This window comes from Prionailurus bengalensis, chromosome D4, assembly GCF_016509475.1.
Source record: "Prionailurus bengalensis isolate Pbe53 chromosome D4, Fcat_Pben_1.1_paternal_pri, whole genome shotgun sequence".
NCBI classification, from domain to species: Eukaryota; Metazoa; Chordata; class Mammalia; order Carnivora; family Felidae; genus Prionailurus; species Prionailurus bengalensis.
In genome coordinates this window covers 62,497,177-62,510,440 of record NC_057359.1, presented here as the reverse complement: position 1 = coordinate 62,510,440, position 13,264 = coordinate 62,497,177, and the positions used below count along the sequence as shown (strand labels likewise).

The window sequence follows — 13,264 nt, the reverse complement described above, 5'->3', positions numbered from 1 at the left end:
TCCTAATAAGGATAGAAGAAGAGGCACGTGGAGAGGCCTCAGGTTAAACCGGATTCTTTGGCAAAAGCGAAGAGAAGAGAACCTCATAAAGAGAACCGTGCAAGATAGTATTTCCTAGGATGCCACCACTGCGGTAGCTTCAGTCACAGAAAATGATGTCTTCCTGTCAATCTCATCTACCAAAGGCCACCATTATGGTTAGCATCCCAGTTCACAGTGGCATTTAACTTCTCACTAAAATGGCTTATCCTGCCTTTTATTATTATTTCAAATTATTGTTTATTACACACCTGCTTCCCCCTTGTGGGCAAGAAATGGAAGGATTCAAGATTTAGAAACATTCACGATCCAGCCAGGAAGTTAAGATTCTGCCCGTTATCTTCCGCATCAGAGGTTTGGGGACCTATACCTCCTGATGCAATAGTCCCCTGCTAAATAAAGCACCCCAACAAAGGCATCCAAGAAAAGGTAAACCAAGGCATAATCTAAAATCAATCACTTTTGGTAAAATAATCACACTGTGTATGTAATAGGCACACATGACTATTTTACATAGTCTGTAAAAATAGTGTGAGGTCCTTGAGGCAAAATCACTATTTTCTCTAAGGGCTCTAGCCAAGAGTTTTGTATGTACAGTAAGAACCCAGTCAATATTTCGTGAACACATCACATGAGTTAGTACAGATTTGATAAGGAATAGGTGGTGAGGGCAAGTTATTCATACAACTTGGTCGCTTTAATCAAATCAAAACTAGACGCTTCTCATGAAGTAGGTTAGAAACTGGTGTTGGTTTCCTGTGGAAAGGCAGGAAAGGAAGGAGGAGGAGCAGTTATCTCTATGTAGCTTCCTGTAGGTAAGCTCCTGCCCCCCACTCCTTGCCATCGTGGCTGTGGCAGTGGTTTGTCCCCGGGTTCGAACCAGAGGGGCTAACCTAGACGAACAGCCAGCCACCAAGTAGAGACTGGGCCTTGGTCCTTTCCTGTAGCCTCAGTGCCCCGCAGGCCTGGTGGGCAAAAGGGGGTGGGGTGTGACACGGGGACAGGGATCAAAATTATTTCTTTCTGATCCTCTTTGGATTCCTCTTCCTGGCCACTGCCCCCCTTCCCCCCACACCCCCTGCCCCGTGCCCCCTTCCACCCTGATTCTGGGCTGTGAGAACATAATGTCCACAGCTCTCACTTACTTGGCAGCAGCATCTTTTCTCAACTGTTCGTGCTTCATGAGGAGATTTTTCCGATCTCGAAAAGCTTTTCTGACCTTGTACCCTTTGTAGACCGCCTGGATTTTGAAGGCAGCGATGTCTTGTATGGCTGCGATGGACAGGGCGCCGTGCTCCAACATGAACTGGATCACTTCATGGCGCTCACCGAGCAAGGCATAGTCAAGGGGAGTGTACCTGAAGGAGGAAGGTATTTTGTAAGTGTTGGCATGTAACCTGAGGTACAGTTCAGCTGCCAATATTATGCAGCAAAGGAAACTTCATTCTGACATGTGGACTCTTCCTCAGGCAAGGCTATCTTGTGTACTCCAGGGCTGTTCCTTTTTTTTCTGAGGGGACAAAACAAGGCAGGAGCTGGGGTCAGGTGCTTTGTGTCACTGACCATGATGGTTCCTGGGTCTTGCTTGCTGGCTCACAAACCGGGGGCTATAGGAACACATGATCACTTTTCTTCTTCCCCATGTGCCAAATAACACCTTGCTCCTATCTGAAAAAGTACTGCAGATAATTTCCTGTGGGACTCATAAGTTTAAGCCTGGGACTACTGATAGTTAATGCTTGTGAAATAAAAAATACATCTCCAAATGGACAGATTTAGTATATGAAGAGGATGGCCCTTTAAATCAGAAAGCATTTATTAAGTAGTTTTGGGACAGCTGCATAGCCATCTGGAAAAAAAAAGGAAGATTCTTGTATCAGATTTTACATGAAAATGAGTTCTGGATGAAGCAAAGACCTAAATATAGAAAAAGAAACTGTGGAAGTACTAGAAGAAACCAGGGAAGACTTTTTAAAAAATTAGAGTGGGAAGGTCTTTTCTAATAAAAATAGTACAAAACTCAAAACTGTAAGAGAATATTGACAAATCCAACTACATAAAAATAACAAAATTTTGCAGGGCAAAAAACACCAAAAACAAAGATAAAAGAGAGTCCTCAGAACAGGAAACACTGATGGCTCCTAAATATATAAAAATATGTGCAGCTTCACTCATTTAAGAGAAATATAAATTAAGACTAACAAGGAGAGTTAGGTTAGCTAACCAATGAGCAGGTTAGCAAAGATTAGAAAGTTTAATAACACACTGTGCTGGTAAGGATGCAAAGACAGGCTCCCTATGTACTACTTTAATCTTCAGAAAGACCAATTGGGCAGTATCTATCAAAATTGTTCCCACATCTGTCCTCTGGCATTTCACTTGCAGGCATATATCCCAGAGACCTGCTCTCGTGCGTGTGTGCGTGTATGTGTGTGTGTGTGTGTGTGTGTGTGATGCTTTCTATGTAAGGATATTCATAGAGGCACAGTTTGAAATAGTTAAAGAATGGAAACAACCTCAGGATCCATCAATAGAATACTGCTTACATAAAGTACAGGCCATTTGTGTAACGAAGTCATTTCTATAATGCAGCCATTACTGTGGCATATGAATAAAATAAGGAACAATGTCCAGGATGTCTTGTTAAATGAAGAAAAAGAAAAACAATTAAGCAACAGAACAGTATTATGGCATGCTCCTTTTGAATAAAAAAAGAGAACATATCCCTGTATTCTTGTTGATGTAAAATATATCTCTAGAAGTTTACCAAGAAACTGGTTGACAGCGACATCTCTGGGGAGGAAACGGTTTGTCTCAGAGGCAGGGGTAGGAGGGACATTTAGTTTTAACTGAATGCTTTTTTATGCCTTTTATTTATTTATTTTTAATGTTTATTTATTTTTGAGAGAGAGAGAGAGACAGAGTGTGAGTGGGGAGGGGCAGAGAGAGAGGGAGACACAGAATCTGAAACAGGTTCCAGCCTCTGAGCTGTCAGCACAGAGCCCAACACGGGGATCGAACCCACAAACCATGGCATCATGACCTGAGCCTAAATCAAGAGTTGGATGCTTAACCAACTGAGCCACCCAGATGCCCCTTTTATGCCTTTTTATACCTTTTAAATTCTGTACACTGTGCATACCTTTTTGATAAATATATTATTTAGAAAAGATGGGTTTTATTGTCATATAGCTATATATTTGAATCTCAACTGGCTACTTTCTAGATGTATAATTTTGGGCAAATTCCTTTCTTAAAATATATCCTTTCTATTTCTGGAAATATAAAATAATTGGATAAATACACAGAAGAAAATAACAGTCATCTATATTTCCCCCCCTCCCCTTAGAATTAATCAGTGTTATTATCTCGGCAGGTATGTTTTTTAAATGATTACTTTTTAATAATGACACATATTTTAAGTATTAAAATAATGCAAAAAAATACAAAAATTGAAGTAAAATAAAATCCCAGCTCTACCTTCCAACAATGGTAATGCTGACTGTCACTTCTTAACCAACTTACCTCTCCTCACTACAGATTTGGCATGAAGAATAAATGAAATGATAAATCCAAAGAAGATAACACTGTGCCTGGCATAAAAGAGGCAATTAATAAATGTCAGCTGTTGTCATTATTATTATAGGACATGCACTGCATCAGGGTTTGTGATACCATGGTCACATGTCATCGATATTGTTCCCACAGGACCCAAGCTAGGAGTTATGGCCACCTAACGACTGCTACTGATCTGATTCCTCTCTGGGAGACTGTTACTAATCCAACACAATCAGAGGTGTTATGAAGAAATGATCAGCTGATTTATGAGGTGGAAAAACTGATGATTATATGGATGCATGATTAGACACAGAAAATCATCCAGTGATTATAGAGATTTTCTCTCTTCAAAATTCACCTGACAGTCATAGTCAGACGTCAATGGAGGAGATTTTTCAGTATAAACAAAGGGTGGTTTGGTCACTTCTATAAGGAAACTGAATTCAGAAGGAAGTCTGTATGTTAGAATTAAGAAACTCTCATTTTTAGGACATCTTGATCTGTCTTCGCTGTTCAGGGACCAGAAGGCCCTATAGTAGAGGTGCCAACATAAACTTTAAAAACATTATCTATAAGTAGGTAGCGTCTTGTAAATTCAGAAGAACTTAAAAATTTAAAAAAAATTTTTTTTTCAACGTTTATTTATTTTTGGGACAGAGAGAGACAGAGCATGAACGGGGGAGGGGCAGAGAGAGAGGGAGACACAGAATCGGAAACAGGCTCCAGGCTCCAAGCCATCAGCCCAGAGCCTGACGCGGGGCTCGAACTCCCGGACCACGAGATCGTGACCTGGCTGAAGTCGGACGCTTAACCGACTGCACCACCCAGGCGCCCCATAAAATTTTTCACTGTATATTCTATTTAAAAATTTTATTATTTTAAAAAATTTTAATTCTAGTATAGTTAACATACTGTACTGACTCAGTTTCAGGTGCACAATACAGTGATGAAGTGATCAAGATAAGTGTAATCACTATGTATTCTAAAATATCTTTCATGACCGTACTCTCTCCCAATGGAAAAAATTATCAGAGTCACAGAACTCTATGACAGTAGAGCTAAACTGAATTTTGGAGGTCTTTTGGCTTAACAGCTTCATTTCATAAATGAGTAAATAGATTCAGAAAGTTTAAGCAACTTGCTGAAGGTTATGTAACTAGTTCCCTGCAGAACCCAGACCTGAACTAAGACTGTATGACTCCCTGTTCAGTAATCCTTCCACAGCACATCTATCAGTCCTGGAATATAATCCTCGTACAGAATGAAGCTGCTTCTCAAATCAACATGCAAATTACGTATGCAGTTAGTAGGTTTGATCATCTTTTCTAGAATTACTAATAGGAGTGTCTTTTTCACACAGTATACAAGCAGGATTATCAAAATCTGGTGTGTGAAAGTAAGGCCCAACCTCTGCCTTTGCTGTATCTCTCAGGCCACTTGTGGATGGAAAATTGTATTTTAAATATCTTTATCACGAAAAACTGTATTTTTATTATGAGAAACTTCAAGCATAAAAATAGCACAATAACCATTTATATGCTCATTACCCAAATTTAACAATTAGCAAGATTTCTGCCACATTTGCTTCCTCCAACTCCTTTCTTATTATTTTTGCTGAAGTGTTTTAAAGCAAATCCTAGACCTCCTATTATTTAATCATTTTGCACTGCGGTATTGATCCATAAATAATGTGGACACGAGCACAACGTCATTACAGTATTCAGCAAAATTAACAGGAATTCCTTAGCAAATTCTAGTACCCACTCCAAACACAGATTTCCCCAATTTTCTAAAAAAATGCCTTCTTTATAATTGGCTTATTCAAATTAGGATTCTTGGTCAATATTTGATTCATGGAAACACAGTCCAAACATCCAGAAATATTTTAAGACCGAAGTCTATGCCTAGTGTTTGGGCACTGACCATATTGCAAATTACTACTATTGAATCTTTCTTCACCCCAAATTCAATTTAGAAACACTCAAGTGCTGTGAATATTCCCATCGATGCCGGAGGGTGGCTGTCAGATAGTTATTGACTGAAAGCCAGCGGTAGTTGGCAAAAATTATGTCTATACAGTGCACATCAAGTGCTTGGTGTCAGTGCATGAGAAGTAAAAATTAGCACCACGTTGATGGTAACCAGTCAAGAAACAATGTAGATAAAGCCAAGAGACAAGATACAATTGGCCTTGCCTGTGCAGGAATGGTCTGATGGGATGAGTGGAAGGCCTAAACTGGAATGTCAATAAACATCAAAGGCAGAGCCGGGTTCTGACATTTGCACGTCAAGGTGCACTGCTGATGAAACATTAAAGGAGACTGGGATATTGCCACTGTCTCTTTTCATCTAAAGATTGGCAAGTACAGTTAGGAGGATTTTTCCTTCGGTCTTTTGGTCTGTAATTAACATATGTTTACTCTAGGAGGCAGTAAGCACCTTAATTCATACTCTTACTTAGGCCTGAAATTTAAGGCTTCCCCTAAAAATGGGAACTGAATTACAACAACAAATGTTTTTACTGTTTCCTAAGAAAACAGCAGTCAGGCAGTAAATACTGTTATAGAATAAATCCTTTCTAATAGACCTAATAAATCACCACAAATTCCTTAGGATTCTTAACCTTTCCCTTTTGCCTTTATGGGATTTCTAAGAGCGAAATCTTCTCTCTCACATATCTGCTTTCATGTCAAAACCTCAGCCTTGAGGATTCTGCTTGGCTTTCCAGCTTCCTTCAATGTCCAAACCCCTAAATCTTCGAGTCTTCTTGGTTTTGCAGTTGTCATTTGACTATAATAGAGACAGTGAGTTCTTTATACAACCCCTTCCAAAGACATACTAGTCTGATTTACCTAATACTGTATGTACTCGAAGAATTCCAGAGTTTCTTTCTTTCTTTTTTGTTTTTTTTTTAAAGTTCATTTATTTTGAGAGAGACTGAGACAGCACAAGTAGGGGAGGGGCAGAGAGAGAGGGAGAGAGACTCTCAAGCAGGCTCCCCACTGCTAGCGCAGAGCCTGATGTGAGGCTTGAATCCACGAAGCCGCGAGATCATGACCTGAGCCAAAACCAAGAGTTGGATGCTTAACCAACTGAGCCACCTGGGCGCCCTAAAGAATTCCAGAAATTTCTAATGCAGGTGTGAGGCAGGGGAAGCTACTGGGAGCCTGAAAGCATCAACTCAACAATGCAACGGTTATTTACTGAGCACTTACTTCCTGAAAAGTACTGTGAGCAGCACAGAGATGACGATTCTCTTCAGGAGTTCTCTGCTAACACGGAAAAAGGATTACATAAAATTATCAGATAAAGTGAAGTGTGCTAAGTGCTATACAAACCCACAGTGTGGGGGAGAGCTTTGTTTGGAACACCTGCCTCGGGAATCAGAACAATCTTCTTAGATGGGACTGCATTTGAATGGAGGAATGACGTGACTAACAATTATATTAGAAATATGATTTAGGGAGGCTACTTGGGAAGCAAATGAACTGAAGGAGGGAAATTTCAAAGGGTGCAGAACAGCAAGGAGGCATTGCGATAGTCCCGGGAATGAGTCAAAGAGGGCAAGATTTAGACAATGGTGCTGGTAATAAAAAGGAAATGACAGTGTGAACCAAGGAGAGACACTGAGTCTGAAAGACAGATTTAGAATTCACTGGCACCCAGGTGATTACTGAAGCCTCTGTGGAGATGGGCTGAGAGGAAAGATCTAATCCTTGAAGAATGTTTACATTTAAAAAATAGGGGCGCCTGGGTGGCGCAGTCGGTTAAGCGTCCGACTTCAGCCAGGTCACGATCTCGCGGTCTGGGAGTTCGAGCCCCGCGTCGGGCTCTGGGCTGATGGCTCGGAGCCTGGAGCCTGTTTCCGATTCTGTGTCTCCCTCTCTCTCTGCCCCTCCCCCATTTAAGCTCTGTCTCTCTCTGTCCCAAAAATAAATAAACGTTGAAAAAAAAATAAAAAAATGGAAAAGGAGCCAAAATAAATGGAGAAGGAGCAGACACAATTGCAAGAGAATCCGGAAACTAAACTGTCACAGAAGCTTGGAGAAGATAGTCTCAGTAAAGGTAAAGAAGAGGGGTCAGCAGAACCAGGCGATGCAGAAAGGCCAATGAGAGTAGACAGGGGGACCAACATATGATTTCTCAATGAGGAGTCTGTCAGAGACCACTCAGACACTGTTTCAGTGTAAATGTGAGGATAGAAGGCAGACAGCAAAGGCGGGAACTGTGAGTAAGGGTAAACGGAACAGTGCAGGCACTCTGAGAGCAGGAGGGCTTTATAGGCAGAGAAGACAAACTTCAGAAAAGAAATAAATTGGAAAATAATAGGCGGAGGCTATCTTTAATGGGGAGGGGTTCTGAAAGTAGTGGGAGGGATGAAGGGGTTCACCCCAGAAAGGAGGAGCAGTTTTCCTGATACAAACAGGTGGCCTAGAAAAAGTCCCCCCTTCTCCACAAAATCTCCCACAGAACTGGCAGTGGTTATGGGGGTGGGGCTGGTGTCATGGCAGGAAGCACTGCAGTTACAGCATCCGTGAACAACGGTTCCAAAACACAGACCTGGCCAGGCAGAGCTCAGGTGTGGAAGTCACATGTTCAGAATCTTCCCAGATCCAAGATGGCCAACACTGTCTCCTGCTTAGACTTCACACTGTGTCTGCTCATTTTTATTGGGCCTGGGCCCTGGGGCATAACTCCAGCCTAACTCTGTGAATCTTACATTATTCAATCCTCTCACCTTCTCCTTATTTTTCATGCCACATGATGGCACCTCTGTCCACTAACTGATAATAACCTCTTTATCAGGAGAAATTTCTTGAACATAAGACACATTCTACTGTCCTGACCAAATTCCTAGGTCTGGTCAGTCAGGACTCCCCTGACTTTATGCCAGCTACAAGCCGCAAGAACCTAAGTGTCCTCATCTGTAGAATGTGAGCTTGCCAGAAGTAATATCTAAAGTTCTGAATAATTTTAAAATCCCATGATTCTAAATCAACACTTTTCTTTAGGTTTAGGATTTCTTACTGTAGTGTGGTGTTTCTTTATGAGTATACTTATTACTTCTGAACTAGTATCTAAATTTTTTTTATATAAATTTTTTAATATATTTTTTTATATAGAGATTTTTTCATATAGCAGAAAGGATGTGAGTTGAACAACAATACATTCTTTTCATCAACAGCTTACCTTTCTTCATTATTTTCCATCTGATTAGGAAAAGCAGCAAAGTCTAACAGTAATTTAATGGCATCAAGATATCCGTTGTTACAGGACCAGTGCAAAGCTGTTCTTCCCTATAAGCATAAACAAAAATCAGGTATATCTGGAGTAGGTATTTTTGGACACATACTTAATTATGAAAAGGGAAAATATTAAATATACAGTGGAGAAAATGGATGGTATCTTAACCAAGTGATCAAAATTAATACTAAGTTAAAAGGAATGATATGTTTCTACAGGTGATACCCCGAGAAGGATTCAATATCACTTGTATAATATTCTAACCAAAAATGTAAAATCTAAGTCTAATTATGAGGAATCATAAGGCAAACTCCAATTGAGTGAGATTCTACAAAATAAATGACCTGTATTCTTAAAAAAAAATTTAATACCATGAAAAATAAAGAAGGCATGAAGCATTGCCAGAGATACAAGGGGGATATTTCACAGTTTTAAAGAAGTCAAAGAGGAAGATATCACAACCCTAAATCTGTATGCCACAGCTATTAAATATACAGAACAAAAAATGACAAAATTAAAAGGGGAGATGGTCAAATCCATAATCACGGTGAGAGATTTTTAACCCATCCTTTATAATAGTTCATAGAACAAATAAATAAAAGAGCAGTAAAGATATAGAAGACCTGAACTATACAGTAAAAAACTTTGATCTAAGTGATATATAACATTGCATCCAACTATGACACAATTAGTATTCTTTTCAAGTGTACATAGAACGGTTACCAAAATCGATCATAGGCTGGGCCACAAAGAAAGCCTCAAAGGACTTTGAAGGATTAAAATAATTCTGAAATAAAGTAAAGTAAAGTAAAATAAAATAAAATAATATAAAATAAAATAAAATAAAATAAAATAATTGTGTTATTCTGATTGCTTTCTGACCACAGTAGAACTGAAGTTACAAATCAGTGTGGTAGACAGAATAAATGCATGCTTTTGCAAAGATGTCTACATCCTAATCTCTGGAATCTGTAACTATGTTATGATATTGGAGAGGGGGAATTGAGGTTGTAGATGGAATTAAGGTTGCTAATCAGCTGAACTTGAGATGGGGAGATTATCCTGGATAATCTGAGCAGGCCCAATGTAATCATACGGGTCCTTGTAACTGAAGGAGGGAGATGGGGGGGTGAGTGTCAGAGTGATGCAGTGTGAGGGTGACTCAGCTAGTCATTGCTAGCTTTGAGGATGGAGGAAGGGGGCTACAAGCCAACGAAGGAGGGCAGCATCTAGAAGCTGGAAAAATTAAGGAAACAGATTCTTTCCTAGAGCCTTCAAAAGGAATGTAATCTTGCCCACACTTTGATTTTTACCTCATGAGACCCATTTTGGACTTCTGACATCCAGAACAGTAAGATAATACATTTGCGCTGTTCTAAGCCACTAAGTTTGTGGTAATTTTTTTTTTAGCAGCCAGGAGGAAACCAACATAATCAATAATCGAAAGATAATGAGAAAATGCCAAACTGCCTAGATATTAAACAATATGCTTCTAAATGATCTATGGGCCAAACAATAATCAAAATAGAAATTAGAAAATGTTTGAACCCAATTATAGTGATGGTGCAACTTTGTGTGTGTGTGTGTGTGTGTGTGTGTGTGTGTGTGAGAGAGAGAGAGAGAGAGAGAGAGAGAGAGAGAGAGAATCCGAAGCAGGCTCCATGCTCAGAGTGGAGCCGGACGCAGGGCTCAATCCCATGCTGTGATCATGATCTAAGCCAAAAATCAAGAGTTGGATGCTCAATTGACTGAGCCACCCAGGTGCCCCAGTGATGGTACAACTTATCCAAACTTTCAGGATAAAGCTAACGCAGGCTTAGAATAAGAATCATGCATAAATACATATATTGGAAGTGAATACTAAAAAAAAAAATCAGTGATTTAAACTTTCACCAAAAGAATCTTTAAAAAATAGTAAATCAAACCTGAGGAAAGTAGATGGCAGGAAATAATAAAGATTAAGAGTAAATACCAATGAAATAGTAAATAACTCCAAATATGGAAAATTAACAAAGACAGTAAGTCCTTTGAAAAGATGAATAAGATGGAAAAATTTTTTTAAAAAGAAAAGAGACAACACACATTACCAATATATGAAATGAATAAGAGGAAATTACTATAGGTCCTATAGTCATAAAAAAGGTAAGAGAATATGTGACCAACCTTATGCAAAACATTTGATATTTTTAATAAAATGGATCAATTTCTCAAAAAATGTAACTTACCGTGGCTGAAAAGAAAATAATTAGAAATCTGAATAGTCTTGTATTTATTAGTGATGCTGAGTCAGTTATTAACACCTTTTACACAAAGAATACCTCTAGATAAGATGGCTTCACCAGGGAATTTTTCTGAACATTTAAAAGGAAGTAATATCAGTATTACACAAATTCTTTAGGAGAATAAGAGGAACTACTTCCTAACTCCTTTTAATTCACCATGTAAACAGCAAAGAGGTAAAAAAAAACATGTTGAAAGATGCAGAAATAGTATCTAACAAAAATTAAATGGCTAATTGTGAATAAAAAACCCCAATTCTTGGCAACTACAAATACAAGGAAACCTATAGCAAACACCATATTCAATGGTGAAATAGTTAAAGCTTTCCCCTTGAGAAGCCAGAATGAATTAAGGGTGCTAACTATCACCAATTCTATTCAACATTGTATCGGAGGTCACAGTTCAATAAGGCATGCTATTCACAGATGATATGGCTGTATATGCACATAATCCAAAACAGTACATAAGACCTAAAAACACTAGAAAGTAGCTTGGTATACTACTTATGTAAGAAACCAGCAACTTGTAAAAAAAAATGTAGAAGATACTACAGATTGCAAAAGATGCATTTCTAATAACATAGGTACAAGAACCATTTTTTACATATTTTTCATTATGTCACTTTCACATATAGGAACAATCCTGATAAATATATATTGAGTGAATTAATAGAAATTATATTTTCTGGCTTGGAAAAACATAATATGCCAGTATTTTTGAAGACTTAATGCAATTAAACTAGCAAAAAAAGTCCATAGTGGCAAAACTGAGAGAAGTCAATACAATCCTATATGGCTAGGGAAGTGGATATTAACCCACATGGGTTAGAAAGCAGTTCGGCAGTAATATATAAGAGCTGAGTCATATTCATATACCAATAATAAATAATCTCACTTAGGGGAAATTATTCTAAGGATACAATTAAAAAAAAGTTAAATGCACTTTGATGATTAATGAAATGTGATTTATAATATCACGAAAAACTATCCAGCAATAGGAAGTTACTTATTTAATTTTAAAATTGGGGTTACAAACGTAGTTTGGATCCTGACTCTCCACAACAACCCTGGCCCTGTTGTCACCTTAGGGTAATTATTTAAGCTCTATGAGCTTCGATTTTCTACCCTGCAAATGGGAATAATAATAGCAACTCCTTTAGAAAGTTGCTGTGAAAGAGAGCCAAAGCATAAGAGACTCTTAAAAACTGAGAACAAACTGAGGGTTGATGGGGGGTGGGAGGGAGGGGAGGGTGGGTGATGGGTATTGAGGAGGGCACCTTTTGGGATGAGCACTGGGTGTTGTATGGAAACCAATCTGACAGTAAACTTCATATATTGAAAAAAAAAAAAAAGAAAGTTGCTGTGAGAATTGAATGAATTATGAAACATAAAGCTCTTAGAACTTTGGAATATTCAGCATCTATGATTATGTGGAAAATTATATACCAAAGGAGAAAACGCTGGTGATAATTTTAAGTGAACAAAACAAAAATGTGGTTTATGAAGTATCATATATGTATGTATACACATACATACACATATACCATGTATGTTTATTTTAAGAAGTTATGAAATTATTCCCATTCTGTATTATGACTTTGTTAAATTATATATGGCTATAGAGACAAGAACTAGAAGGAAAACAGGGAAAAATAAGACTCATTTTTAATTAACACATAAATTTATAAGTGATCTCTTTACTTGGTAAAATGTTGTTTTACTTTATTTTAGTTAATGAAGAATAAATAAACACCTTGGAGCAAACAATACAGAAAAGACTTAGAATTTCTACCTCTTTGTCTTGAATGTTAGGGTCTGCATTGTTTTCCATGAGCACTGCCATGCAGTTGATGTAGCCGCCATAGGCAGCGCACTGCAGAGGGGTTCTTCCCGCGTAATCTTGCACATTTGGATTGATCTTATTTTCTATCAAGATCTGGCAAACATCAGCATTTCCTCCCAGTGCTGCCCAATGTAGGAGAGAGTGTCCATCTTGATCCACTAGATCTACCCTTGCTCCACCTGAAAAAGCAAAGATATCAGTAAAATGTTGAACATAGAGAGCACTGATCAAAAAGGAGTCTGAAAACAGCAGTCCCTTAAATGCTTTGCTCTTAGCATTGCATACTATCTGCTTTGGATTT

At 38.5% G+C, this 13,264-nt stretch overlaps 1 protein-coding gene across 1 annotated transcript in view; it reads right to left on the bottom strand.

Moving 5' to 3' along the window:
• The window catches only part of INVS (inversin), a 162,000-nt gene that overhangs the window by 42,945 nt on the left and 105,791 nt on the right, over positions 1-13,264 (bottom strand). The window contains 3 exon segments of the mRNA XM_043567058.1: positions 1,185-1,397; positions 8,788-8,894; positions 12,913-13,142. Coding sequence (XP_043422993.1) covers positions 1,185-1,397; positions 8,788-8,894; positions 12,913-13,142 — 550 coding nt within the window.